The sequence below is a fragment of the Gambusia affinis genome, linkage group LG05, assembly GCF_019740435.1.
Source record: "Gambusia affinis linkage group LG05, SWU_Gaff_1.0, whole genome shotgun sequence".
NCBI classification, from domain to species: domain Eukaryota; kingdom Metazoa; phylum Chordata; class Actinopteri; order Cyprinodontiformes; family Poeciliidae; genus Gambusia; species Gambusia affinis.
Window position 1 is genome coordinate 20,048,123 of NC_057872.1, and position 25,737 is coordinate 20,073,859.

Here is a 25,737-nt window from a genome sequence, read left to right on the forward strand (position 1 = left end):
CTAATCTGTGCTGCCTTTGGTTATGTTTCATAGATTTGCTCCCATGACAAAGGTCATTAGTTTTTGTGATTCAAATTTCAAATTTTCACAAAAATCTATTAATAAAGAACACTCAAAAACACCAGATTATGGTTCATGTCTGAATGATTTGTAACTTTACACATTTTTCCCCATTTCAAATCCCATGTCAAAATCTCTGTTGAAAAGTAAGTGCAGAAAGAAAGGTAAGTAAATTGCATATAAAATGTATGTTATCGGTGATATTATTCACCAATAATATCGAAATATCATGTTTTCCTAATGTGTTATTAGAGGATGCCTAATTGTAATGTGAGACACCTAAAACATCACACAAGACAGTGAATTTATAGTAAGTTTAAAGTATTTAGCAACTTGTATTTATGTTATTCAGCTTTGGATAAAATATAAGCTAAAATATGTTTTAGTTAGAACATAAAGACAAAATGTAAATGAATTATAACAGAAACTGTAACAAAGGTTCCTCTATATTTTTTATCTCAAATCATCACAATGTTGACAAATTTGAGAAACATGTACCACGTTGGGTTTGGTCATAATTATGATCTGCAAATCATTCAACTTTTTAAATCACTGTTTGTGATATGTGGTAACAATATTTTAAGAAAATACAATTATTATTGTCTTGTTTGGTATCTAAAACAATATATTTGGGTGAGTGGCGGGGTTCATACAGGACAAGAAAACCATGCACACACATCTAAGTACTAGAGGCCCCAATAACCAAACAGTCATGTTTTTAAACTGTGATAGGACACTGGAATACCCAGAGAGAACCCAGACTTTATCAGGGAGAATGCCAGGATTTGAACCGAGGACCTTCTTGTAAGGCAACAGTGCTCCCACTGTGCAACTCTGTAACTCAAAACCAAAATTATAAATGAGCTGAAAGTGTGGATGTGACAAATTATAGAAGAAAGATGTCATCAAAATATAAATCAGTGTAAAAACCAACTTATATTTTTGGAAACTTACATTCTTATCTTTTAGAAAATGAAAAAAATCAGAATTTGGGAATATAAACATTTTTTCAGGCTCAGGTTTAATTTTTTTCAAACCTTAACAAATATGGAAATGATAAAATAAGATTACACTATGATATTTCCCTAAAGTGATCCAATCCACTCTACCTATATGCAACAATCACTTTATTAGGTACACCAACTAGAACTTTTTGACAACAGAGCTGCCTTAATTTGTCATGTCATAGATTCAGCAAATGCCATTGACACATTCTGGTCCATACTGACATGACAGCATCATGCGGCTGCAAATTGGGACGATGTTACAGTATTAAAACGACATCATCAATTTTCAATGCTCTCTGTGCCAGACATGGGGAATCTGCTGCAGTGAGACTCCATCCAGCAAGGTAAACATCAGATCAACGTTCAAAGTGTGAATTCGTGGCATTTTTTAGATAAGAGTTATTGCATTTCAATGAGTCTTTTGGAATATCAATATCATGCATACTGGAACTGTGATGATAATTTACTGAAATGCTTCACCCCAACATACATGTCATTCTTAGAGTTGCAGCTAATGATTATTTTAGTAATCCTTGCAAATAAACAAATAATTAACTTCCTTTTTAGAAAATAAAATAAAAACTATTGCCTAAAATACAATATTGCTGTAGTGTACACTCAATCATTTGTACAAAAGGATACATGTGCAGCTAAAAAAAATACTGCTAATGTCAACCTGTATAAAGATACTTAACTTAACATAAATACAGTGTAGGGCTCATTTGTTGACTATTTCTTTTATCAATCAATTAGTAATTTAATAGTAAAATGTACCTAAGAGGACATTTTTACAGAATTTGAACCAGGTGATGCTAAAACTATGCATCACCTGGAACTTGAGAAGTTCTAAGTAGAAAATATTTATTTGCATATATTTTTGTACAGCTTTGGTTTAATTACTTCTCTGGGTGTGTTATTTTGGCAAGTTGCATGTTTTAGTCTCTATGCTCTAGTTAGCTATTACTCGATTACTAAATTAGTTAACGATTATTTCGACAATTGATCCATCATGATTAATCCCCGTTTCAGCCTTAGTCACATTCAGAGTCATGGTTACTTTCTCATGGTCGGTTGAACTTCAACAAGTCGTCTTCATCACTTCAAGATACCTAAATGCACTGAGATGATGCTGAGTGATGCAGTATTTGTTTTGCCAAGCAGCTGATCAGTAGAACCCTATAAAGTAGCCACTGTGTGCATATTACAGCTACATTTCCTTGTGATACAATGGACGATGGCAGAGCAGAGGGGCCTTCTTCTTGTTTCTGATCTTGCTGTGAATCTGTCTTAGGACCAATGCTTTGCTGTCTCTGCTACTTAAAACGCACAATGCATATAAATATGAGTCTGTGTCTCTAAACTATGGTAGAGAAGTGCATGCCAAGACTATGAAACTACATGATGACGTGCATGTTTCTGAGTTTTCCTTTAAGTATGTGTGGTAATTTGTTGGGTTTTTTTTATCACTGAGAACGTGACTGTAAAATGAAGTCAGTGTCTGCACCGGCCTCCTTAACAAAACAAAGCTGAAGGAGCGTATTGTTCTATTCATAGAGCTTTTTATGAAACCAGTCCAGCAGAGAGAGGGACACTCGGAGACGGGGTACTGAATTTATGAGTCACAACCTAAAATATGCTCTCTGAGATTCTCAAATGAATGCTGATGGAACTGAAAAACATTAATTTTATATCAAGAGCCCTTTGAGTGCATGTAATAGTTAATGTGCCAGTAAAGAATGAAAAAATATGAATAATAATGAATGAAGTAGAAACTAGAGCATTGTCACAGGGATTAAAGAGCTCCTACCATAAAGACAAAAGCACACACACACCCTGTGTTTCTTTACGTCACCTGTCTGACACACCTGTAAGTCGAGGGAACAGACTTGGGGCAAATAATTTACAAGACGATTAAATTTAAGACAGTGAAAAGAAAGAATGTTGAGACAAGTTGTAAAAAGATAAAATGGCTCTGAGCCCTGAAATGATGGCTTACTGTCACAACGCCTTGCGTGTTTTAACACCTGAGGAGGTGACGCAATAAATGAGACAGTGAGTCAGGGTCCAGATGATGCTCGCGGATTAAATTTAATGTTTCAGGTAAACAGAACAGGCTGAGGAGTCGGGGTGTTCCCATGACAGCTCACCTCAAAGCCATGCTTTTCCGACGGCACCCACACCAGCCTCTTGGCAGCCCAGTCGGCCTGGCTGGCGGCGGAGAACATCGGGGAGGTGGCGCTGGGAGAACTCGTCCCCACGCCTGATGACAGGAAGCGGGTGACATCGTTGGCGACGCCCCCCGTTGGCCTGGACATGGTACTGCTGGCACTGTGAGAAAACGAGAAACGAGAAATGAGATTAAAAAGTATTTTTCGTTCAGCGGACGGAGACGCTGATGGAATTCTGTGTCAAGAGATCACACGCTTCAGCACTCACGTGTGCAGAAAGAGCTGCGGTAGCATGCAAGTAACATGTAGCCCATTTAAACCCGAGGCTGGACAGAAGATGGCCTAAATGGGAGATGCGGGAAATCAAGAGGAAGACGAAAATGGAAGAGAAACTAGGAGCTTTGAGGATGGAGAGAGAAGAAGGGAGGCAAGGAGGCTTGGAAAAACAGCGAGGCACATCAATCGACCGAGTAAACTGACATGACAGGAAAGCTGGGGGAGGGATGGTGAGGAGAAAGTTCAAAACAAATCAAACTCCCAGTTTAAAGCACCTCCTTCCACTACAACCCACTGAACCCAGCAGAGATAAAACCCTAGAAAGGAATGCATGGAAGGCTATACTGGAAAGGCAAAACGCTGAATCGCCTTAAGGGCTGGTGGTCCTGGGAGACAGGAGGTGACAGTTGCTAAAAGTGGTTACAGCTTTGACACATGAAGGCGATCCAGAGTCAGACTGACTGCAGCACAACAACAGGATGTTTCTAAATTTATTCCAGCAACTACAAAGCATTAGTTCAATGAGAAAGATTCTTATAATAGATGAAACAGCAGACAATGTAGACTTTATCATGCAAAACTGGGTGAGTTTAGGAGTTAAAGCTTCGGGGACAGAAAATATAATATTTTAAGTGAATGTCACAGGCTCCTGGAAACTCTCTCCCGGCAGTCAATATGTAAAAGAGGTCATAAAAAGACGATAGAACCAGCTTAAGATCTGGAGAAGTGAAATAACAAAAAGGATAATTGGAAAACATGCTTATGAAAAAATAGAAAAAAAATGGTACTTAAAAAATGTATAAAAGGCTGTTGCCGCTGATTGTCACTGTACCCCCTGTTTATTGACTTAGTGAAAATACTTGCATACTCCACCAATAATCTGGGTCACGAGTCTGTTTTCCTTGTAGGTCAGAAGCTGAAACGTTCAGGAACCGGTGCTATAGATCTATATTACATGCCGGTATCCTGAAATACTTTTGAAATTTCTATCAGTATCTACTAAATTTGCTCTGAAAGGGATAATCTATGAGGATAACCACGCTTCAAAGGAACAAGGAGACACAAGGACTACAAAAGACAGCAATGAGACAAACCTCATCTTTGATCCAGCAGGCAGCTTAATGTCCAAATTTGTACAAGGAATGTACTGGGTAATATGGCATCTCTGTGCCTCTGCAGGTATGTTATCAGGCCTGATTCCTGCTATGTGCCTCAGTACGACTCTTTTCCGCCGCGTCTTTATATCTCTACTCCCAAACCATACCTGTAACTCCAATTCAGCACTGGGCGTGGAGCAAACATGTCCACAAAAGAGCTGGCACCACCCAGACCGACGGTATGGAGATATGAAGTATTAGGAAATGCTCTCAGTCAGTTTATAGGCTGTCTTATTATATGTGTCAAAGGTTTGTTTAAAAACCCTTCAACAAAATTATTGTTAGAAACTACTGAACTCTCCTCTACCTGTTGCTACTCACTGAAGGTCAGATGGCTGAAAAACAGCTACTACACCTTTCCCTAGCTTACAAGGAAGAATAGTTCTTGTCACAAAAAACCAAGAGACTTGTGGTGTCTCACCCATCATTCTTTTTAAAATATTTCTTTTAAAGAAGCATATTTAAAATGTTTCTATTCAAATAGGTTTGTGCATCCTTTGTCATTCCTCTAATTTCTTCTTGACACATCTCTCTGACAGCAAACTTCAAGTCTTCCTTCAATAACAACATCCACAACAAAGAGTGTTATTGTTAGCATGGGCTGTTAATACTTAGCTTAAGTAAAGATTTTTGAATGACATACCAATCTGTCACCATTTTGGGCTAAACAGGATTAAAAATGGCAGATTCTGTTTGTTATTTGGCTTTTTGGTGCAACTCTTTTGTGGTATTTTTTAATCCTACTAATACATGAAGACGCACTGATTATGAACTTTCAGCTTTCTTTGACGTATGACCAGATGATTTTTAATTTAGTTTAGTTTTTTTAATTTTTTTTATCGCTAACACATGAAAGATTTACAAAAACGTGCTGGAGCCTGTTCGATAAGAACAGGTTTGAATCTAACTGATACTGAATTACAGGACAGGCAGCACGTATGCATTAAAGCATGATCCATGTCTTAATTTATTCTATTAAACAAAGAGAATCAAATTATGCTACTGTATTTATAAATCCTAATTTAGATACAGACAACAAATAGAGGGGAAAAAAAATATGTTTTCCGGTTCTGATAGAACTGATCAAGGGAAAAATTATATGGATCTCTGAGTGAAACTGTTTTGATGAGAGGTTTTCTCCAGCTGCGCATAGTCAGTTAGCTGGCTGAACTAAGTTTTCAATCAGTGTCCCTCGCCTACTAAAACACAAATTTGGCAGCTGGGGAATATTTCTGATAGCAAAACTTGCAGGTAGTCGTGGCATGGAAACCCATTACATTTAACACAGGAATATATCTACTCAGAAGGTGACAGTGATTTGGCCACTCAAACAGACATCTAGACTGATAACCAGAGAGCATCATATGCTTGTATTACTCTATTAGCATTCTCTTAAACTAAAACTCATAAATATACTGTTTGTATTTTTATTTTAGTCAGTTTATCAAATAAAAAACATAACAGATGACCTATCTTAACTGCGATGTATATGTTTATTATACATAACAGCAACAGTAACTGTTTCTTTTTATTAAAGAAACAATTTTTAAAAAAGTAATATCATGTTGTCTTACAACTTCGTGTGAAAACCGTTATACCGTGGTATTTTTATACAAGGTTATCATAGAGTAATCATCCCAGCCCCCGCCTTGTTTATGATTTTTGCTTGTGGTGTTTGAATAAAAATAACACTAAAATAAATGCATAACTGTAAAAATCAATATTTTAATGAGTAATAGCAACAGTAAGAATAAGTCTTGCTTTTTTGGTTTTAAATAAAAGCAACAAGATCATATCATGAATTGCTATCTATTTTTTATTATTATTATTTCTAATCAAGGTTATTATACTAGGCGGTGTGAATTTCCTACCAGTCCATGCCTGTTAGAAACATATCTTAATAGGGAAATGAAACAAAGCCACTGATGACATCATAAGTGAAAAGGCACTGCCTAAGTGAGTCACTAAATAATCTGAATACAAATCAGTGCTCTCTCAGCAATCACAGTGGAGGACTTTGCATTATATGCCATATAGCTGCAATGTATCCTCCTCCTAAAGGACACTCACACACAGACAGAGACCTCAGGCTGTCGCAGTACAGCGTGGACTGAACAGCTAAACTCCTGCAGCAGCTGGAGTTGCCAAAACCCTGACTGCTCTCCTCCATAGCAACACCCCATAATAAAGCAGCCCACAGACAATACCCCCTGAGTTTGAACTGAGGTCATCCACTGCGGGGACCACCTCCTCTCTCCCTCTCTCTGTCTGTCTTCCTACGGGTGTGTAATTATTAGGTTGTTCATGTATATTTAAAGGTGGCGATGTTGGAGCTGGAAACGCCTTTTTTTCCTCTCTCAGCTTTGATGCGAAGTGGCGACTTTTTTTTTTTTAAAACCAGACACTGAGTAAAGGTGACATGATGAAGCCAGCGGCTGAAATAAAGACACAGGCCGGGCTGCAGAGGCACACGGATGCGGCATGGAGCCTAAAAATAACCGGCATAATTCAGAACTGAGACACAAAACTAAGGAAGAGAACCACACCTTGGGTGGAAGACGTGAAACATCTCCAGCTTGTAATTGACAAAATCATCCATTTTCACTCTTAAATTATTTTATTCATATATTAGGAAAACAAATCAGCGTGGCTACAGCCTATTAATATATAGGTCGACTTTCGAAGATGAAACAGAGGGCATTTTTAAACCGATATGAACGTCGTCAGCCGCCTTAATGTTTCATGTTTAGGCTCTGAGCTCACATTTACTAAGCAAGCGAGGTTAGCCAGCTCTGCTGAAATATGAGACGTTTAAGGATATTGCCCCGGCTACTTACGAGTTGGATTAGGGTAAAGGTAATTAAATGTCTCACCTTCAGGTTCCGATGTGAGTAGTGGATAAGGCTGCGGTGTGAGGAGAAAACGGAGTGAGGTTGTTTCGTGGATATTTCCCTGCCTGGTAGGTGTGTAGCCTTACCGCATATGCGGTTTTTATCATCGCATTGCTCTATGAGCGGAGCCGCACACTCTCCGCGGTGGGAATAAAGTGGAGAGCACTGAGGGCAACGACGACGGCTTCAATCCCGAACAACTTTTTCCTGTTGGTGGACCAACCAAGTGCGAGCAGACGGGTTTAACAGCGAGAGGACTCCAATGAAAGCCTTTAGTTTAGCCGCAGACCCGCCTCATGAATGCGGAGGCAGCTCTCCGCCCTAAAACGGGCAGCTAACGGGCGTGGTGACCAATCACATTGACGTTGACACAAACGGCTGTACCGTCAGCCAATGGTGAAAGGCGGTAGGCGGGGTCATGTTTGACTAACGCGTTAGTTAGCCAATCGGAGTGTTGTAGCAGCAGCGCAGCAGGTGCCGTGGGGCGCTCTCGAGCTACAGTGGGGGGATTTGCGCGCCCTTTGTTTACCATTCTGTGGCATCGAGGTCCGCAGTCACTGATCCTGGATCTGATTTTAACATTTTCACCAAGAAAACTGCAAAGAGTGTTCGATTGGCATCTGACCCCAAGGCACGTGATTCAGATCATCCTTGAAAATCCGACTGAATCTGCCATTCTGCAGTGTATGGTTCACAGAGCTATTAGTAAATATTTCTAACAGTTTAACTGAGTCATAGCAAAACAAATCCACCAGTTTATAGACAGTCATTACATATAAATTCCGTGAGATGTAAAATATAGTAACATAGGATTTGACAATCCAATGAAAAGAAACACTGAATGTTAGTTTATTTCTTTAACTTTAACCACAATAACTACAGTTAAATACATGTTCATCAAGTTAAAATGTAAATGCAAATAAAATCCAGATATGCTACATCTTGATTGTGTTTAAATCTATAATGTAACAATGTTCGGAAAATATTCAACCACAAAAAACATCATTGCAGTTGCATCAGTTTCTTTTATTTGTTCAACAAAACAATTGTGTTTTATTTGGAAGTGCTCTGTGCCTGAGGTCACTCTAAATTACAAAATAAAATAGGGAATTGCCATTCTTAAAACAGAAAAAAAAATCACATTTGATGATTTCATTTTTGCCCATTTAGTTGTTTTTTTTAAAAACAATGATAGCATCACAGAGTATCATGCAGTTACCACAAAGTATTAAAATGTGTTGAGCTGTATTGTGAGAAGTAAATGTCAACCAAACAGTTTCTTCTGAAGTTCAAAAGATGCTATGAAAGTGATGGTGCTTTGGGCTTAAGTTACATTTGGTGGCAGTGGAGGCAGGGTGAATAACACGAGCCACTGTGGAGACTATTAATAGGACATGGAAGCAGTGAAGAAGAAAAGTGAGGAGAAACAGTACCATGGAACATTATTAATATTGATGTTAACAAATAAAATGTTACTAGTTAAAAACACAGGCCCTCCTGACATCGCAAAGCCTCTTGTATGACACGGCATCTGATTCTACAAAAATACTGGGACACTGCAGCATTTGATCTATTATATAGCAATAATAGATCTAATAGATCTATTATATAGGCCATTTTACTTTTGTGCAAAACTCAAAGAACAAAATTACAGGTTGTACATTAGACAGGCTAATTTAGGTAACTCTTCAAATGCTGCTTCCATTACACTTAAAACATTTCACAACTTAGGCTGTGTGATTCACATTAACTTGTAAAATAATAAAACACACCCAAACGTTCAAAGTGCTTTGTAAAATAACTAGAAAGTGCACATTCTATACTCTTGTAGTATAATGAAGAAACAAAGCTTCTTATACATTCACTGTGTGCTCATTGTGTACCTGCTCAGTCGCTGAATGGATTAGCAAAAATTGGTGTTTCAACTACCTATGAAATCAGGACCTGGAATTACGTCACATGCAATTCCACCCAAACTAGGAAATCAGAACTACCAAGTCACAAGTTAGAAAAATTAAATATCAAATACAGGACCCTCTGAAGTCATAACTTTCAATTGGGGAGTAAGAAATCGGAGTCAATGTGGCTGCTCTGCATATTGACATGGTATGAATTGCAGGAATAAACTGTATGTTTTAATTTCTGATGGTTTGGATCTCATTGACCTATGGCATACACAGCACTGTGTGGCATTAATTTGCATATTTCGTTTTTGTTTAAATGCATACAACAACAGACTTGTAGGACCGCTTAGAAGCAAAACATCACCTGTTTGTCAGCTTCCTAAAACAAGATTAAGTCAGGTGTTACATAATTCCCAAACAAAGGTTCCAATTTTAAATGTAGCATTGTTCCTGTTGTAAGGCAGAAAACCAGTGGAGTTTACTAACAACCCTGGTTAAATACTACCTGCCAATAACATTTCACAAAACTTCAAAAAATATTCTGTAAAATGTTTGCATTTATACACTGAATGATCATCCTTCCATTCATTCTCTACACCATTTTCTGTGGAGGATCCTAAGGGGATGTGTAGTACAATCTGGACTGGTCACCAGTCTATTCCAGTGGCAAAACAGAGACAGAAACCATAATGTACACACATGCTCAATCCCAAGGCAAGTTAAGGTAGGCATTTACACATAACATGCATATTTTTGGAGAATGGGGAAAGCAGGAGTACCTGGAAAAAGCCCAAGTATGCTCAAGATTAACATGCAAACATGAAGCTTCTTACTGCAGGGCAATATCACAAACAACTGTTCCACCATGCAGCACTCATCATAAGTCCAAAATAGATCTTATACTGTACTATGTGAAGGACTGATTTAACAGAAAAGCAAATAAACTGATTATTTCTGGATGTGTCACTACATCTGACATGCAGAACAGCCAAACCTCTCACTTTCCAATTAGAAGTTCAAACTTCATACGGGAGTCCAGAGCATTTCTTTTGTTTCGAAAACTGGAAATTCAAACTTTCAAGTACCACGGAAACAGGGAATATAATTTCCCTAACCAAAAGCTGATCCTTTTGAAAAAAATGGGTAAAATAAAAATATTATTTTAAGCACAATGCATGAAATAAACAGCTGCAGATGAAGGGACTGTAGCTACATTTCTGAAGGCACCACATTTTCACAGAGAACCCATCTGTAATATATTTAAATTAGAAAGCTTTTACACAATTTATTGAACTTAAAATAGATTAATATCTTATAAATATGATGTTTCAGTCCACTTGTGCAAATAAAAGATAGTTTTTACAGATGCAGAATTAGCAAGACACCAAAATCTTGCCATCATCATAAAATCTGTCCCACTCCAGTCAACTGAGTCACGATTTTCTGAGGTTGAAGTCCTTTTGTGTCAAATTCAGAACCAGCAGCAGTGACTGAAACGCTTCACAATTTAAGACACCTTCGCTCAGTTAGCACATTTTCCAAAAATGACAGAGAATCACAACAAAAAGATGTTCTTGTTGACATAACACATATCAGGATTCAGAAGATATTAGAGCAAGAAAAATGCAAGATTAACAGATCATCTGGACACAGTCAATATCATCCATCCGACTGTGCTTCAACACCTTACCATAGACTCTCCTGAAAACAAATAAGTAATTTCAACTCAAAATGTATTAAATAAGTCAGTAACATTATAGCAAGTCAAAAAATCCCACAAAAAACAAAACAAAAAGAAGAAAGCATGCACTACACTCAGCAAGGAGAATCTGTTGAAAACTGCTGCTGGATTCCAACAGTTTCTCCTTGTCACTTTTGTTCTGCAATGACGATTTCTGTTCAAATACCAAAGTACCCGTTCTCCAGCGTGACAGAAAGGACACTAACTATACTTACCATTGGAAAGTAAAACACTGAAGTGATAAGTCAGCATAGTTTTGAAAATGCATTCCTGAGTAACAACAAACTTATGTCACAACAGCAGCTGAAAGAGAAGCAATTTTTTCCAGTTCAGAATCATCGAGAGCCAGTGGCGAGTTGTAGCCAGCAGGTGGAGCTGCTGCACATCCTTCTGATTAGGGATTAGAGTCAGATGACTGTGCTGTGGAAGTGATGGGCCAGTTGTGAGACTTACACAAGTTTTCAGTGATTCTGAAAGACAGCCAGGCCCAATCAGGCAACTAGGTCAGAGCTGTGATCAAACTCATTCTCTAACTTTTTCCTCTCTCTCGTGTTTAACACTGGGTTCCAACGTAAATCTAACAAATCTGGCAATGCTTAAATAGTTAATTTTCACTTCTCGCTTGGTCTGCCCAAATAAACTTGCTTGACTCTGTCTTTTATCCCCTGAAGCTGGACTTATTCTCTGTTTAGCACACTGCTACCCTCTATGCTTAGTTACAGTGAAGATCTTCTTCCAAGGATGGTCTTCGGGTGGGTTTGGGGGAACAACCATGTTCTTGATCTGCTTCTTCATCTGGGGAGGCGAGCTCCAGGGCCACTTCATTCTCGTAACAAAAGGACGAGCATGAGCTTCCGATGTACCTCTGCTCGGCCAGCTCTTTTGCACTGCATGACGGAGTGTTTGGGATTTCATAGGTGCGGTGGAAAAATGAATAGTCGACCTAGAAATAAAGAGAGTTTTGTTAGTTTAATCCTCATTTCAAAGTGTTATTAAGATGTGTCTACGGAGCACAAAATGCAAAAGATAGGTCATTTTTGTTTTAAGATTAGAAAACAATATTCCTTTGACCAATAGAACACCTTCTACAAAAAATTTTCCTGTAGTGTATGAGAAGCATTAGCAAAATCTAAATCTAAAAAATGTTGGACTTTTGATATCTTTAATTTGAGTACAATCATTTCAACTGAATTATAATTTGACTATAGGAAACAATTGTTGTTTTACTAAACTATTAGTGCCCCAGTTGTTGGCACCATGGCTGTTAATACTTTGAACAGTTAATTTTTGCCAATAAGCAATAATTTAGTCTTCTCATCTAAGATGTCAGATTTTACATCATCAAGAGTTCCAGACATCAGCTCATTTCACAGATTTTCTATCAGATTTAGGTCTGAGAACTGAGATGGACATGGAAGACAGCCGATTTAATGTCTGAATTAAAAAAAAAAAAAAATCTTTATATTATCCTGGTATTTCAAAAACAAGCTTCCAGGAACCTTTTTCATACATCTTTACCAAGGCTGCCGAGCATTTCAAAGGGCATTAATGTATTATTTCTGCTCTCTGACCTGGTAGCCGTTTTTCCTCTCGAACAGTACAGGTTCGAAACGGTGTCCCCAGAGGATTTCAGAAGTCAGATAGGAGCTGCGGCACTGCGTTGTCATCGATGTGGCCTCCACCATCCCCTCAAGTATGACCACCACCTCCAATTCAGAGTCATTCTTCAAGGTTTTTTTGTCTATCTCGAAAAAAGGTGACTCTTCATTGATTTCGTGCACTATAGTCACAGGAGAGACCAAAAAGATGCGATCGGTGCCAGTATCAAAACCCACGTTGATGTCTGCGTTGTCGAGTGGCAGATACTCCCCCTCTGGTGTCACCCTTGACTGAAAACAGATTTAGGAAAACAGAGAAAGAGTAAGTATGTTTTAGGCATAAATTCTTATTATACTTCAAATTCAAGAAAAGTTTCAAAAGGCAAAATGTTATATTTTGGAGCAAGACCAGTGTTTCTATTCACACTGCCAGTCCAGAGGTTTATCTTTAATCCACCCATGTGAATATATGTAGCTCTGGCATGTCGAAGAGTATTTCTTTGATGTTTGCAATCTCGATCCCATATGCCCTGTTTGCGCCTTGATATGGTTTTTCTTTTCAAAGAGATCAAAATGTTTCTGAGCTCTACTAATTTTGATCTTAAGGAATATCTGGAGAGCACAGACATGCGCAGGTCTACACAAAGCAATGATGATGCAAAAACATTGGAAAGTACTAAATAATTTTAACTCAAAGCCTTTAAAGAATTATATTTATATTTATAGACAAAGAACAATCATCTACCAATATTTGCAAGGGGAAATGGGATGATGAAGGACAATGGCTCTCAGTTAAAGAATTGTAGGCAAGTTAATCCATGGCAAATCTTCCAAACGCTAGAGGAGAATAAAACAAACTCTCATTTACTGGGCCTTGGCAGAATACAAGCCAGATGGTCGAGGGACTCTTTCACTCGCTTTCTCGTTCTCTCTCTTTCCCCATAACAATCTCTGGGGTGTCTTTTTTTTATTTAACCCTTCTCTTGTTAAGTCCACCTTTATAATTTGGTACTCTATGCGAAACTGTCCAAGTTCAGTTTTTATTGTTTTTATAGTTCATGTTTTCTCTTCTTACCTTCAGTAGTTGTGCTCTGACATGCGCCTCAACCAGGTGGCTCTTCCGTAGATTTCCCACCCTCCACATCATGCACAGTTTTCCGTCTCTCAGGGCCACCACGGCAGTATCAGAGAACACCAGAGTCTCGTTGCGCTTCTTGGGCTTGGAAATCTTCGCCATGACTGCCCCAATGATGAAGGCGTCAATAATGCAGCCCACGATGCACTGCAAAACGACCGCCAACACCGCCAGGGGACATTCTTCGGTCACGCTTCTGAATCCGTAACCGATGGATGTCTGAGTCTCCAAGGAGAACAGGAAGGCTGCCATGAAGCTGTTTACTTGAAGGAAGCATGGCTCCTCTACCACTGTATCTCTATCAGACTCTCCTCCGGAGCCGGATTCTCCTGATCCAGGAGAAGACCCGGAACTGGGGGTAATCTGAATGGAGAGGTCACCGTGTGCAGAGGCAATGAGCCAGAAGGCAAAGCCAAAGAGAAGCCAGGAAAGAATAAAGGAGAGCGTGAAGATGACCAGCATCCAGCGCCATCGTACATCCACACACGTGGTAAAAAGGTCGGTGAGATACCGCTGGCCCCTCTCGCTCATGTTGACGAAGGTGACGTTGCAGCGTCCGTCCTTGCCCACAAAGCGTTGTCGGGGCCGGCGGTTTGAGCGCTTGGTGCGTCGCCGGCTGGTAGTGGAGGGGGAAGAGAGGGAATCCTGGTCTGCTGAAGAACATCTTTCCCCTCTCCCACCTTCCCTACCGCCTTTGGTATTCCTTGGACCTGGGCACATTCCTCCTGCTCTCACTCTGCTTTCTCCTCCCGCATCTTCACCAGCTGGCTCACCGACAGCACTCTGTGTCTGTGCATTGTTCGTGTTGCGCTGAAGAGGTAGAGCTTTGCCATTGAGGGCATGGATTGGAGAGGAGCTGTTTGGGCTTCCTGACCCGGTTGGACTCTCTCCTGGCCTTGCACTTTGTGCTAGCCTCATGACCTCCTCCTCCTCCACTGGCCCATCCACCACAGCACTGAAGCGACGTTTGACACGTGCCGCTCCCATCATCTGAAGTAAAATCTCTATATATCTCAGTGTGACTTGGAATAGTCAGTAGATTAATTAAGGAGTTTTACCCTCAAAGTCCTCCAGTCTTTCTTAAAAAATGAGATCTTTGCGGTCCAAGCAACGACCACCAATCCAAACAGGCATTTGTTTCATCATCAACCAGTTGTTTGGTTCTCCAAAGCATGTAATTGTTCAGTTGTTCAGAAAAAGTGGGGTCTTATGCAATTATATTCATTGGTAGACTCAACATTTGAAGTAAATAAAATCAGGTAATCTGAAATGAAGGTTGACAAAAGCAAACCAAGGAGTCCCTATTTTGCGATTGCGCTCATGCGAAAGTTCATTCCGGGTGTTTCAGGGGAGAACTGACCTCAGCATGCGACACAAGAGCATGCAGGGCCGGTTACGTTCAGTTTAAACCAATAAGAAGAAGGTATAGAGGTTTTGAGCAGGGATCATTTGATGAAGAATATAAACTGAAGCTGCATTGCATTTGGGTAATGTAAATAGAAGCATTTTAAGATCACTAAGATCATGATGGCATACATTTCATAACAATGCAAATAAGTGCAAAACAAAACCTATTTGACTTCTGTTTGAGCAAACTATTCCAGAAAATAACATGCAGAAAAATAGAACAAAGAAAACATGCAAAGTCTTACATTGAAAGATATTTCCAGGTTTACATCCACTTGGAATTAGCATGAGGTAAAAAAGACACAGTAGAATGAAAGTCCTGTTTTAGACTAGACATGTCATCACAAAAAAGTAAATACAAACCATAAAAATTAAATGTGTAGCTCACTTGAACTATTTTAATAAATTGATAAGTTTGAAGGTCACTTTTGCTGTAAAAGCCCAACTGAATGTTATATATTGGTCATCATTTCTTATTTGATCATGTCACAGCTTTCACTATTTCACATTTACTTTCTAAAAGACTACAGATCTGTTTGGTGGACATTGTGAACTTGTTTAATGTCCTGACTGTTTTACTGCAAATATTAATGTTTAGATTTCTACTTCTAACTGTCACCGGGAGGAGACAACACCTCAGAACGGACGTACCTCATTACAAAACTGCATTATGATTGGGAAATCACTTAACACCTGACAAAAGTGGGGAAGAAAACAACAAGGAAAGATTACTATAATCTATCTCAAGAGAAACCAATACTTTTAAGTTTCTAAGTGATTAATTCAAATGTAAAGCAAAGGTAAGTACACAGATCACCTTCTTAAAGTTCTCAGCATTTGAGTGCAGGTGAGAAAGCTGGCAGTAGTAGAAGACAGACAAAAAATAGGCTGCCATGAAGGGAAAACATTTCTCTGGATTTAGATGTCTTAAATCCTCGTTGTTGGACAAAGACAGCAGAAATGGTTGTATGAGAACAAGATAATCATAATAAAATAAAATGCAATGTAACAAATTTTTTTAAATGAATCATTAAGATTAAATTAAAACTGTTATGCAAATACACCGTCCAAATAAAAATGTGCTTGTTGAATTACCTTGCTTAACCTGTTTATGTGACAATAAATGACCCCAGAACCAAAAGTCACACCACTAAAAATACAAAACAACAGAGAGCGGTAGCTTTGATATTTGTGCAAATGCAGAAAAATACAAGTTTATAACAAATAAAAATGGGGGAATAAATCCCTCCTCAAGTGAGAAATGTCATAAGGGTTCATCTTGACTTGTGCGTTGACCTTGTTTTGTTATACATGATCAGTAAAAGCAAATTTTCGATGTGAAGGAGGGAGGATCACTGAGCAGTCTGCTGTTTGTCCAGTTTCCTTTAATCAGATGCCAAGATCGGATTTGTGCTCTTCTGGTTTGGCCTGTCAGGCCTAACATGCAGCCAATCTTGAAAATAAATTTGGACAAACAAAAGGAGTAGAAATGTGAGAAATGCATCAGTTAAAATACTGTTTGCCAGAGAAAACTTATGAAGCAAAATCTTAACAAAACAGAGTGGAGCTCCATCAGAATTATTTTTGTTTTCATTAAATTCTTAAAAGTAATGACATAATATGACGTATAATAAGATTAATGACAAGGATGATTCCTACCAGTGCTCCATCGCTGGTTTCTCACATCTACTGACTGGATTATTTGGCAGTCCTAACCATGAAGAATAAGTTCATCACAAGGATCCATGCAGGCATAGGCTGTGAAGAAAAACATTAACACTAAATCTCTGCTTATTTAACCTTTGCATGTTACTTTTTTTTACACTGTCACATTACAACCACAGACATTATTGTGGGGTTTTTTTTCTCTCTGTTGACAGAGACCAACACAAATTAGTATGATGATTCACAGTTTTCAAAAGCTTTATGAATAAAAATTAGTATTTGTATTCAGACTCCCTATAAAAGGGATCAGCAACCATTCCCATTTCTCATTTTTCCATTCATTTAGAGCCCCAATAGAAATCTTTGAAACCAAATGGCTTAATTTTTTAAAATGCCTCCAAAAAGAAATTTCTTTAGCTTGTTAAATTAAAGAACTTGTTAAATTTTATTTTTCAAAATACTTTTTATTAAATTTCTATTAAAAATGACAACAAAAAGGATGTAGTTTGCAAACTACGTTTTTTTTTTTGTGGAAATGTGCAGATATTGTATGATCTACAACGTGAAAAGCAGGAGAGTGATTCAGGACAACCATTAGCATTACAGTGGATGCTCAGGAATCAGCTGACATTAAAATGTCTCTATTAACTTTAATTAGAGCAGTTTCTGTGGCGCTTATGAAAGTCAAACAGAAATTTCTTAAACATCTCATGTTTTTCCATGAAAAAGTAACTGTTCTGCCAATACTTTTCAAGACTTTTTGACATAAAAAGGATCTAACCCAAAGCCGTCTACCACATTTGCCGTGAAAAACGATGTGGCTCTAATGTGATAAATGTGAGAAGTTTGTAAAATCTTATAGGGAGCACAACACCGACCATTTGACAGACAGGGTTTAAGGCTTAATTGGCAGAAGACTGAGATTGGGGCTGAGATGAAGAACCAGGACAAACTGTCTCCAAGAGATGATTAGGGGGTGATAGACGGTGTTGATGTGCGAGGGATTACAGCTGCACTCCTGACTTGTGTAATGCTCACAGCAGGGTTTGCTAATCCTCAGCCCACTTGCATAACAAATAAAACCTTAAAAAAGCAAATATGGTATATATTAACATGCACCAGATTTGGCTTAAGAAAAAAACCACTGAATAAAAGAGTCTGGTTAAAACATGCAACGTAAGGTGAATAAAATAAGAAAACACAAAATAAGAATCATAAGAAGAACAACCAACTTGATACCCAGTTGCAGAGATGCAACTTATTAAAAACACAAATTTTATGTATTATATATTTTATATATTAATTCAGTATCACTGTTGTTTTAGAAATGCAATAAATACTTAAAAAGACTTGGGTTCAAAAGTTGAATTGAAAAAAAGTATTGATTTAGAGTGATGGCGGCGTGAAACTGCTTAAATATTTACACCGTCAAAAAAAACGTCTTCATTTTGAAGTCTTAACTTTTATAAAATAGTAACAATTTTATGGCCAGCTGTATTTACTTAAGAAAACTTCATGAACAAATGCATGAGGAGGCTGTTATGACCTTGGTGTCTGAAGTATCCTTCCATCCAGGAAACTGCCAAATAAACAATCTCTCAGGTCTGCAATCTGCCACTGGACAACCAGCAGGAGTGGTTGGAGGAGGTGATGAGGGATGATCATGTGTTTGTGTACAGCACTGGCGCTATGAGAGAGTCCTGCTGCAACAGCTTATCATGTCAAGGTGGCAAATATCTCAAACTACTCCAGACACAAGAACATTCATGGGAGGGTACATTGGAAAATTGTTCAAGAGAAGCTGACATGCTCTGCTGCCCAGAATCAAGCCATGAGGGGAAGAGTCAAAAGAAATAATGTATTCCATTATACATTATTTTCCATAATGCTTCATAAATCTATACACATTTCATTATTGTACAACTGATCAGCTTAACTAACAAAAAATACTATTAACTAATGGTTAATTGCTATTATTATTATCCTATTAGTTGATACCAAAAAGAAGAATCAGTTTGGCCTCCAGTCTTTTTATGGTTCCTTTCAAAAAACACTTTGAGACTGGATTAAGGTGGGGTAACATAATTTCATTGTACAAAGAGATCTGCGAGGACAAGAGTAAAAGAAAAAGACACATTTCCACAAGTGAATATTTCCACTCATGTTTGATCCAAAACATTAAGGCAGTGGTGTTCAAAGTCTCTCCCTGGTTTAACACACTTGGATCCAATGATGGCTCATTAGAGGCCTAAGAAGAACATTGACGTGCTGAAAAGGTCGTTACTACCACCAGGGAGAGAACTAAAATGTGCAGGATGCCGGCCCTCCAGGACCCAGTTTGAACACCACTGCATTAAAGTATCTGCTAGAAATCAAAGCTGAATTATCACTGTCATTTCAATTATACATAAAGCAAAAACCCCCACAAAGGTTGATGATGTTTCAAATTTAAAGTTTTGAATTAGCTGCCAAATATCACCAAATCAATAAGTAGGATGCTATGTAAACCAGACTGGAGCAGATTCATGGTTGAATTAAAAAAAAAAACATTTTCTTGAAATTTACTTCTGAAAGAAAAAAAAAAAGCATCACATTGTGTTTATTTGACTTTTTTTTTTTTTTTTTTCTGTGGTTCATAATTATTATTATTACTATTTTTATTTTTTTTTTATTAAAAAAGGGCACAACTTCTACTGATTTCTAAAGATTTATCCAAATTTTAACGATTTTGTGCACAGAGTTGGATTTAAGAGTTGCTGAACTGGTTTTGAATAAGCTTCATTTAGCTCTCTGTTTTATGCTGATGTTAATTGACCTAAACTGTCACATTTCCTGGTTTTAAACTCAAACAATTTGACTAAATGCATATTTACAAACTGTTTGAAATATTTGATTGTTTTAAATAGGCTGATGAAGGAAGAGTTGACTCAACAAGCAGGCACATATGTAAAAGAAGAGTGAAGCCACAATGGAGACATCAATACCTAATATTGATCAGTGAAGGTCAGAAACCAGGCCACATATTGGCTATCTGTCTCTCAGAGTCACGTGGCTCACCGCTGAACACATTACTCTTCATCTCTTTGAAGTTTAGCTAATCTATGCAATTTCTCCTCACAAATCAAACACTTTTTGTGCTTCATATATACAACGCAAGACTCAAACATCTAAAATAAAATGAATAATCATGAGATCTTCCAAGTCCTTTCACTTCAATCTGCTTAAAGACTTTAACAGGAGTTTCCATTAAATGGAAATTGTGGCAGTGGTATCTTGCTTAATTCTTAAAACTGTATTTCTTGTCAAAACTAAAAGTCTAATCTACCAATAATGCCAGAGCTCACGAGGATCCCAGGTGATATGAATGCTCTTGTAACCGACAAAAAGACTCAAATCATGTCAGCACTTAATCTAAATACCCCTAAAATGTACAAAGAGTCAACAATCTTTATGCTAGATTAAGATTAGTCTGATTAAAAGTATAAAGGGAGTTGGTAACTTAAAAAAAACAACACATGCTGACACAAATGCTTTTCTCCGCATCCTACAATAAACACAAACAAGAGGTCATGTTGGCATCTGTTCTTAATCTGTTAATTGAAACTATTTCTGCTGCTGCGCCTCCATCAGTTGCGTGCAGAGATAAAGACCAAGTTTTAATCCGTATGGGAGTTAAAATGTTGCAGGTTGCAATGTGTTAGTTAAAACTCTACACAATTCTTTTCCAGTTAAGAAGACGCCCAAGACACATAAACGAATAAAAACAAAACATTGAGGAATATGGCACTATTTAGATTTCATTTGAATATTACAAATAACTTACATGGCACTCATTGTTCAATTACTTGAAGGTTTCCTTACAAAGATTACACATAAAAGGTTTCTAACTTCCTAAAATATGTTTATGAAGTTTGTCAAACTCAACATAAACATCCATTCTGTATGGTTTTTTTTTTTTAATAATGCCATAATTTCTGAATGTATCCCAACTGCTCAGTTTTAGTTTGTCCCAAAAAATTTTATTCTAAAACTCTTTTACCTTCAAAACTGGAGCAATGAAGGATTCATGCTGTACTAGATCTTTTTTTATTTTTTTACACCTTCAATTATGTGGCTTTAGTTTTGATGCCTTGAGTATTTATACCCATTGAACATTTACACATTTTATCACGTTACTTTCTCCAGCTGTCATGTATTTGACCGAGATTTTATGTGACAGACCGACACAAAGTCTTAGTGATAGAGAAAGAGAGGAAAAGTAATCTTTTTCAATAATTTTTTGGAAATAAGATCAGAAAAATGCAGCTTTAAGCCCCTTGTGGTTATACTTTGTACTATTTTGATTTTACAGCTGTGAGTATTTTGAAGGTCTGTCACTCAGCTTTGCAAATCTTTCTCTTTACCCCTCCAGGGTGTCTTTTTGTGGCCTCTAGTGTCCCTTATTTGAAGGTAGGCTGACAGGAGAGGGGGAAAGACATGCGGCAAATGTCGCCGGGTCCGGGAATCGAACCTGTGATGGCTGTGTTGAAGACTCAAGGCCTCCAAACGTGGGTCACGCTATCCCCTACGCCACCTCAGCACGCCCATCTCTGCAAATCTACAGGGATTTTTTTTTTTGTCCATTCTTCTTTGCAAAATAGTTGAAGCTCAGTCAGGTTGAACAGAGAAAGTTGCGACTGTCACTTTACAAGCCTGGAAACAGATTGTCAGTTGAACCTATCGATGGACTTTGACTAGTTCTTCAAATATATGCATTTTCTTTGAATTAAACAATTCAATTATGGCTCAGACTGTATCTTTAGAGTCAATTCCCTGCTTCCGTTTCAGCCTATAGTAAGTTTTCTTTTAGAATAAGAATTTATAAGAATCTTATAGATTATAAGAATCTCTGTCCATCTTCATACAAACTCTGACCAACTTCCCTGTCCTTAAAGCATCAGCATCGTGATTTACCAACTTACCCGGTCAGAATCATGTGTTCAGGGTGATGCGCAGTGCTAGTTTCCTAACACCTACAGAAATCTGCATGTAAATCAAAGAGTTTAATCTTTGTTTAACCTGACTAAAGCACAGTGTTCCACATGTTTACTGTGTTCTCAGGCAAAGCTTTTTGAAGTTGTATTTTAAAATAGTTTTCTTCTTGCCACTCCTCCATAAAGCAATTATTTGCAGAATATATAGCAAACAAACTATCCCAAAGAAAACATTTACCTGCTTCTCTGATCGGTGCTATGAGGTCTTCACTTAACAGTCTATGTTTAGGAGTATATGGAAAGCAGTTGTTTAGTAACTAGCTGTATAAGAGAGAAGGCATCCGAATACAAATGCATGCCTCACTTTTCAGATTTGGGTTTGAGAAAAAAAAAAGCCCTGATAAGTATGAGTAATTTATTTTCCTTCACAATTATGCACTACTTTGTGTTGCTCTATTACATTTTCTTGTTATGAAACATATTGCTAATGTAACAAAATACAAAAAAAGTTACTAAATGCTAAATGGAAAAACGTCAAGCCATTTTTGCTGCCTACAGCAGTTTGATAATTAATGGGAAGATCATGAAAAACTGATCAATAATTGTATGAACCAATGGGTTTGACTGGTTTTAGCAGGAACAAAAGGTAATAAAAATATAACAGTGCTTGAACAGGCTATAAAATCATTTGGAAATATAAAACTTCATTTTGTTGCAAATTTCACTGCTAAAACATACATATTTTCAGTCTGCTGCTTGGTTTTGTATAGTAGCACCAATATCTACTTTAATGAAGAATTTGTCGATGCCCATCAATCTGGAAAGCATTACAAGACCATCTCCAAGCTGTGTTTGGGAAACTATTTGTTATTTTTCATAAGTGGAATACATTTAAGACAGTTGCAGGGTTTCCCTCAGAAAACCTGCTAAGCCTGAAGGTTGGGCACTAGAGCAGTCGTTCATCCAGCGTCCGCCGTGTTTCTGAGTTGAGAAATGTTTCAAGTTGACAGGAAATTTTAAAATATCACTCGATGATAATGTGTTACTGAAAGATTGGAAAATGAATACCTGAACATCAACTAAAGTTTTTTTTTAAAATGCAAAAATTTTAAAAAGGCTTGTTTTTTATTTTTTATTTACTGCGATATTGTATTGAACAACTTAAAAAACCCTTTCATTATGGTCCTTCTTGTAGCGTACATTAAAATAATTCGTTGTAGAGACTTTCCGAGTACAATTCAGTCAAAACCATTTTAAGCACCATTAGGCAAATGTCAGTCCAAATCATGTTACTTAGTTGGTTAGTTAGTTAGTTGGTTAGTTAGATCAGGCAAGGCAAACTATTTCAGTCAGGCACTGAAAAAACTAAGTACACCCCATAGCCTATAGAAACAAATTTAGTACTTGCAGTAACTGATTTAATCAGTCTCCTACATATCAGTAGAAGATCTAATTATTGAACATTGCTTCAGTTGACTGAAGGTTGCAGGAATTTGTTGGAAAACAGCATGAACAGCATTGCAGTCCTGGGTTCAAATCCTAACTGGGATCTTTTGGTGCTGAATTGGCATGTTATCTCAACAACTATATGCTAGTCAGATTAACTGGAGGTTATCCTTAGATACGAGTGTCTCTCCCCTGTGATGCACTTGTACAGTGTGTACCAGACCTCTAAGCCACTGAGCATTGGAGATAGTCACCAGCCCCATCGTGACGCTGGTCAGGAACAAGACGTATGGACGTTCCTGAACACTTCCTCTTTAAACTGAGATCGTAAAGCAGTGCAGTGAAAAAGTAATTGTCCAAATAAAGATTTGATTTATTAAACTTATGAGCGCTACAGTGCTCTAGATGTTGTTCTGGGTTCTTTTCTCACCTCTTGGATGAGTTGTTGGATAATTTTTGGGATAATCTTGGTAGCACAGCCACTCCTGCTTCTCATCTGTATTCAAGTTTCTTGAATTGGAAAATGAAGTGTTGAGATTTTTGGCCCTTTTTAGTCAGACAGGTTCTATCTGAGCGATTTCTTTATTGTATGGGACAGTGGGAACCAGGCAGTAACATTTTAAAGCATTGGTGTTTTGTTTTCACTGAAGAAATAAAATAATCTCTTGTAAAAACCATTTCAGCATCAGAAAAAAAACTTTTTTCTGATGCTGAAATTAGCTTAGAAATCTGAAACATTTAAGGGTGCAAAACAGAAAAAGGAGATTTTTTTATGCTATATTGTAAAAACACAATCTTGTGCAACATCAAGCATTAATAACGATAGTATTTACAAAGAAACCACCACCCATCCACAACATAGTTCCCTGAAAAATCCTGAGCCATGCATGCTCTGCCACTCGATATAAAGTCGCTTTATCTAAAAGTGCCAACATAGCTGCTATGAATGGAACAGCATCCACTTCCTGCTTTCTATAGGACATTCACAACCATGACAAGCTGCGGCTAACCAATGTCACTCTATTGAGAACAACTGTATCAAACCAAATCTAAAACACAGCAGTGTTCCTGATGGAGCTCAGAAAATAGAAAAGGGATTAACCTCCAAATCATCAGGGCATGTCAAACCCTGTGGCCTCCTTATCCATCCAGCTACCACTGGTTTGTTTACTGCAGCAATGATATCTGCAAAGATTTTCCTTATTCATCAGATCACCACATTTAAAACATTTTAATTAACTATGTAGTGAAAGTAAACACATACTTTTAGCCTCAAACCATGTAACAGCAGTGCACACATTTTGTTGGGGAGATAGTTTAAAAATAGATTTAAAATCCACAAAAAAATAAAATAAAATAAAAAATTCTGGATGTTTTCTGATTAAAGAAAAAAATTGCACAATTTATGATATGTACAATATGTATATTTCCAAAAGTCAACAATTAAACATTGAAGGTTGTGTTTATCTGATTAGGTTGTTAAATCCTGAGTTGAAAGAGAAACAACCAAAAGATAATTAGAATTCAATACATAAATCTCCTTATTATTCAGATATCAAACAAGATCTTGCAGTTTATGGCAAAATGTAAATTGCAATATTGACAGGTGGTGTAGATACAACTGTCAATTTTAGGAAAACTTCAGATTTATTCCTTGGCTGTGGTAATCTTTCTTTCCAGATCTCAGTGTCATCACTGAAGCTCCAGGGAAAGATTAAACTTAAGAATTACTGTAAAAAATATAAATAAGCCATTAATATTTAATATTTAATTTAGATGTAACACTTTAACACATATAATGTATTATTTATGTATTATTGATTGATTACTAACAATATTATTTAATATTTAGACTAGAATGGAGGGGAATTGCGTGATGAATAGTCGCAGTCACAGATTTTTCCAATACTGACAGACACACTGAATTAAACATGACCAAGACTCTAGAGCTGATATCACACAAACCAAAAATAATCGGCAAGTAAGCTGACACTCATGAGTTTAACAGCATTAAATCCCTAAGCTACAAGAGTGCATTATTTTTTAATATCAGCAGCTATTAAGTGTTTAGATTAGCAGAATTCACTCACCCAGGATGTGGGATTTTTCACAGTCAAACAAGCGCCAAACTCGGTTGTTTTTCATTAAAAATTAAGTTTACATTTTTTGGGAAAAAGTTGTAAAAGGAAACGAAATCAAAGTAAAGCTCTGGGCGAGATATCCTGCACCGACGCTCTGTCCGCGTGCCCTGTACGAGCGCGCTCGTCCAATCAGCGGCGTGCACGCGCCCGCGCGCAGCGGTTGCATTA

At 37.6% G+C, this 25,737-nt stretch overlaps 2 protein-coding genes across 9 annotated transcripts in view; both read right to left on the bottom strand.

The window, feature by feature from the left end:
* The window catches only part of myh14 (myosin, heavy chain 14, non-muscle), a 38,120-nt gene extending 30,224 nt beyond the window's left edge, over positions 1-7,896 (bottom strand). For 6 of the 7 annotated variants that reach the window (XM_044115967.1, XM_044115965.1, XM_044115964.1 and 3 more), the window contains exons 1-2: positions 7,542-7,896; positions 3,215-3,395 (exon numbers count right to left, since the gene is read on the bottom strand). In XM_044115967.1, the coding sequence (XP_043971902.1) occupies positions 3,215-3,382 (168 nt within the window). In that variant the 5' untranslated portion in view covers positions 3,383-3,395; positions 7,542-7,896. The remainder of the gene's footprint in view (positions 1-3,214; positions 3,396-7,541) is intronic. The other variant, XM_044115963.1, reaches the window with a different exon arrangement.
* A 668-nt stretch (positions 7,897-8,564) lies between these two features.
* On the bottom strand, positions 8,565-25,679 carry kcnj14 (potassium inwardly rectifying channel subfamily J member 14). 2 transcript variants are annotated; one of them, XM_044115971.1, is made up of 5 exons: positions 25,519-25,679; positions 17,004-17,102; positions 13,878-16,797; positions 12,776-13,093; positions 8,565-12,147 (listed from the first exon to the last, which is right to left on the bottom strand). In XM_044115971.1, the coding sequence occupies exons 3-5, from the start codon at positions 14,925-14,927 to the stop codon at positions 11,917-11,919; spliced, it is 1,599 nt and encodes a 532-aa protein (XP_043971906.1). In that variant the 5' UTR covers positions 14,928-16,797; positions 17,004-17,102; positions 25,519-25,679; the 3' UTR covers positions 8,565-11,916. The 2 variants fall into 2 exon arrangements, with proteins under 2 accessions (XP_043971906.1, XP_043971907.1); XM_044115972.1 differs by lacking the exon at positions 25,519-25,679 and adding an exon at positions 20,833-22,151.
* Positions 25,680-25,737: the final 58 nt, after the last annotated feature.

Coding starts and splice junctions, on each gene's coding strand:
- kcnj14 (XM_044115971.1), bottom strand. CDS start 14,927: ATGATGGGAGCGGCACGTGTCAAACGTCGCTTCAGTGCTGTGGTGGAT. Junction 13,094..13,877: donor TCAGAGCACAACTACTGAAG/GTAAGAAGAGAA, acceptor ATCTGTTTTCAG/TCAAGGGTGACACCAGAGGG. Junction 12,148..12,775: donor AGAGGAAAAACGGCTACCAG/GTCAGAGAGCAG, acceptor CTTTATTTCTAG/GTCGACTATTCATTTTTCCA.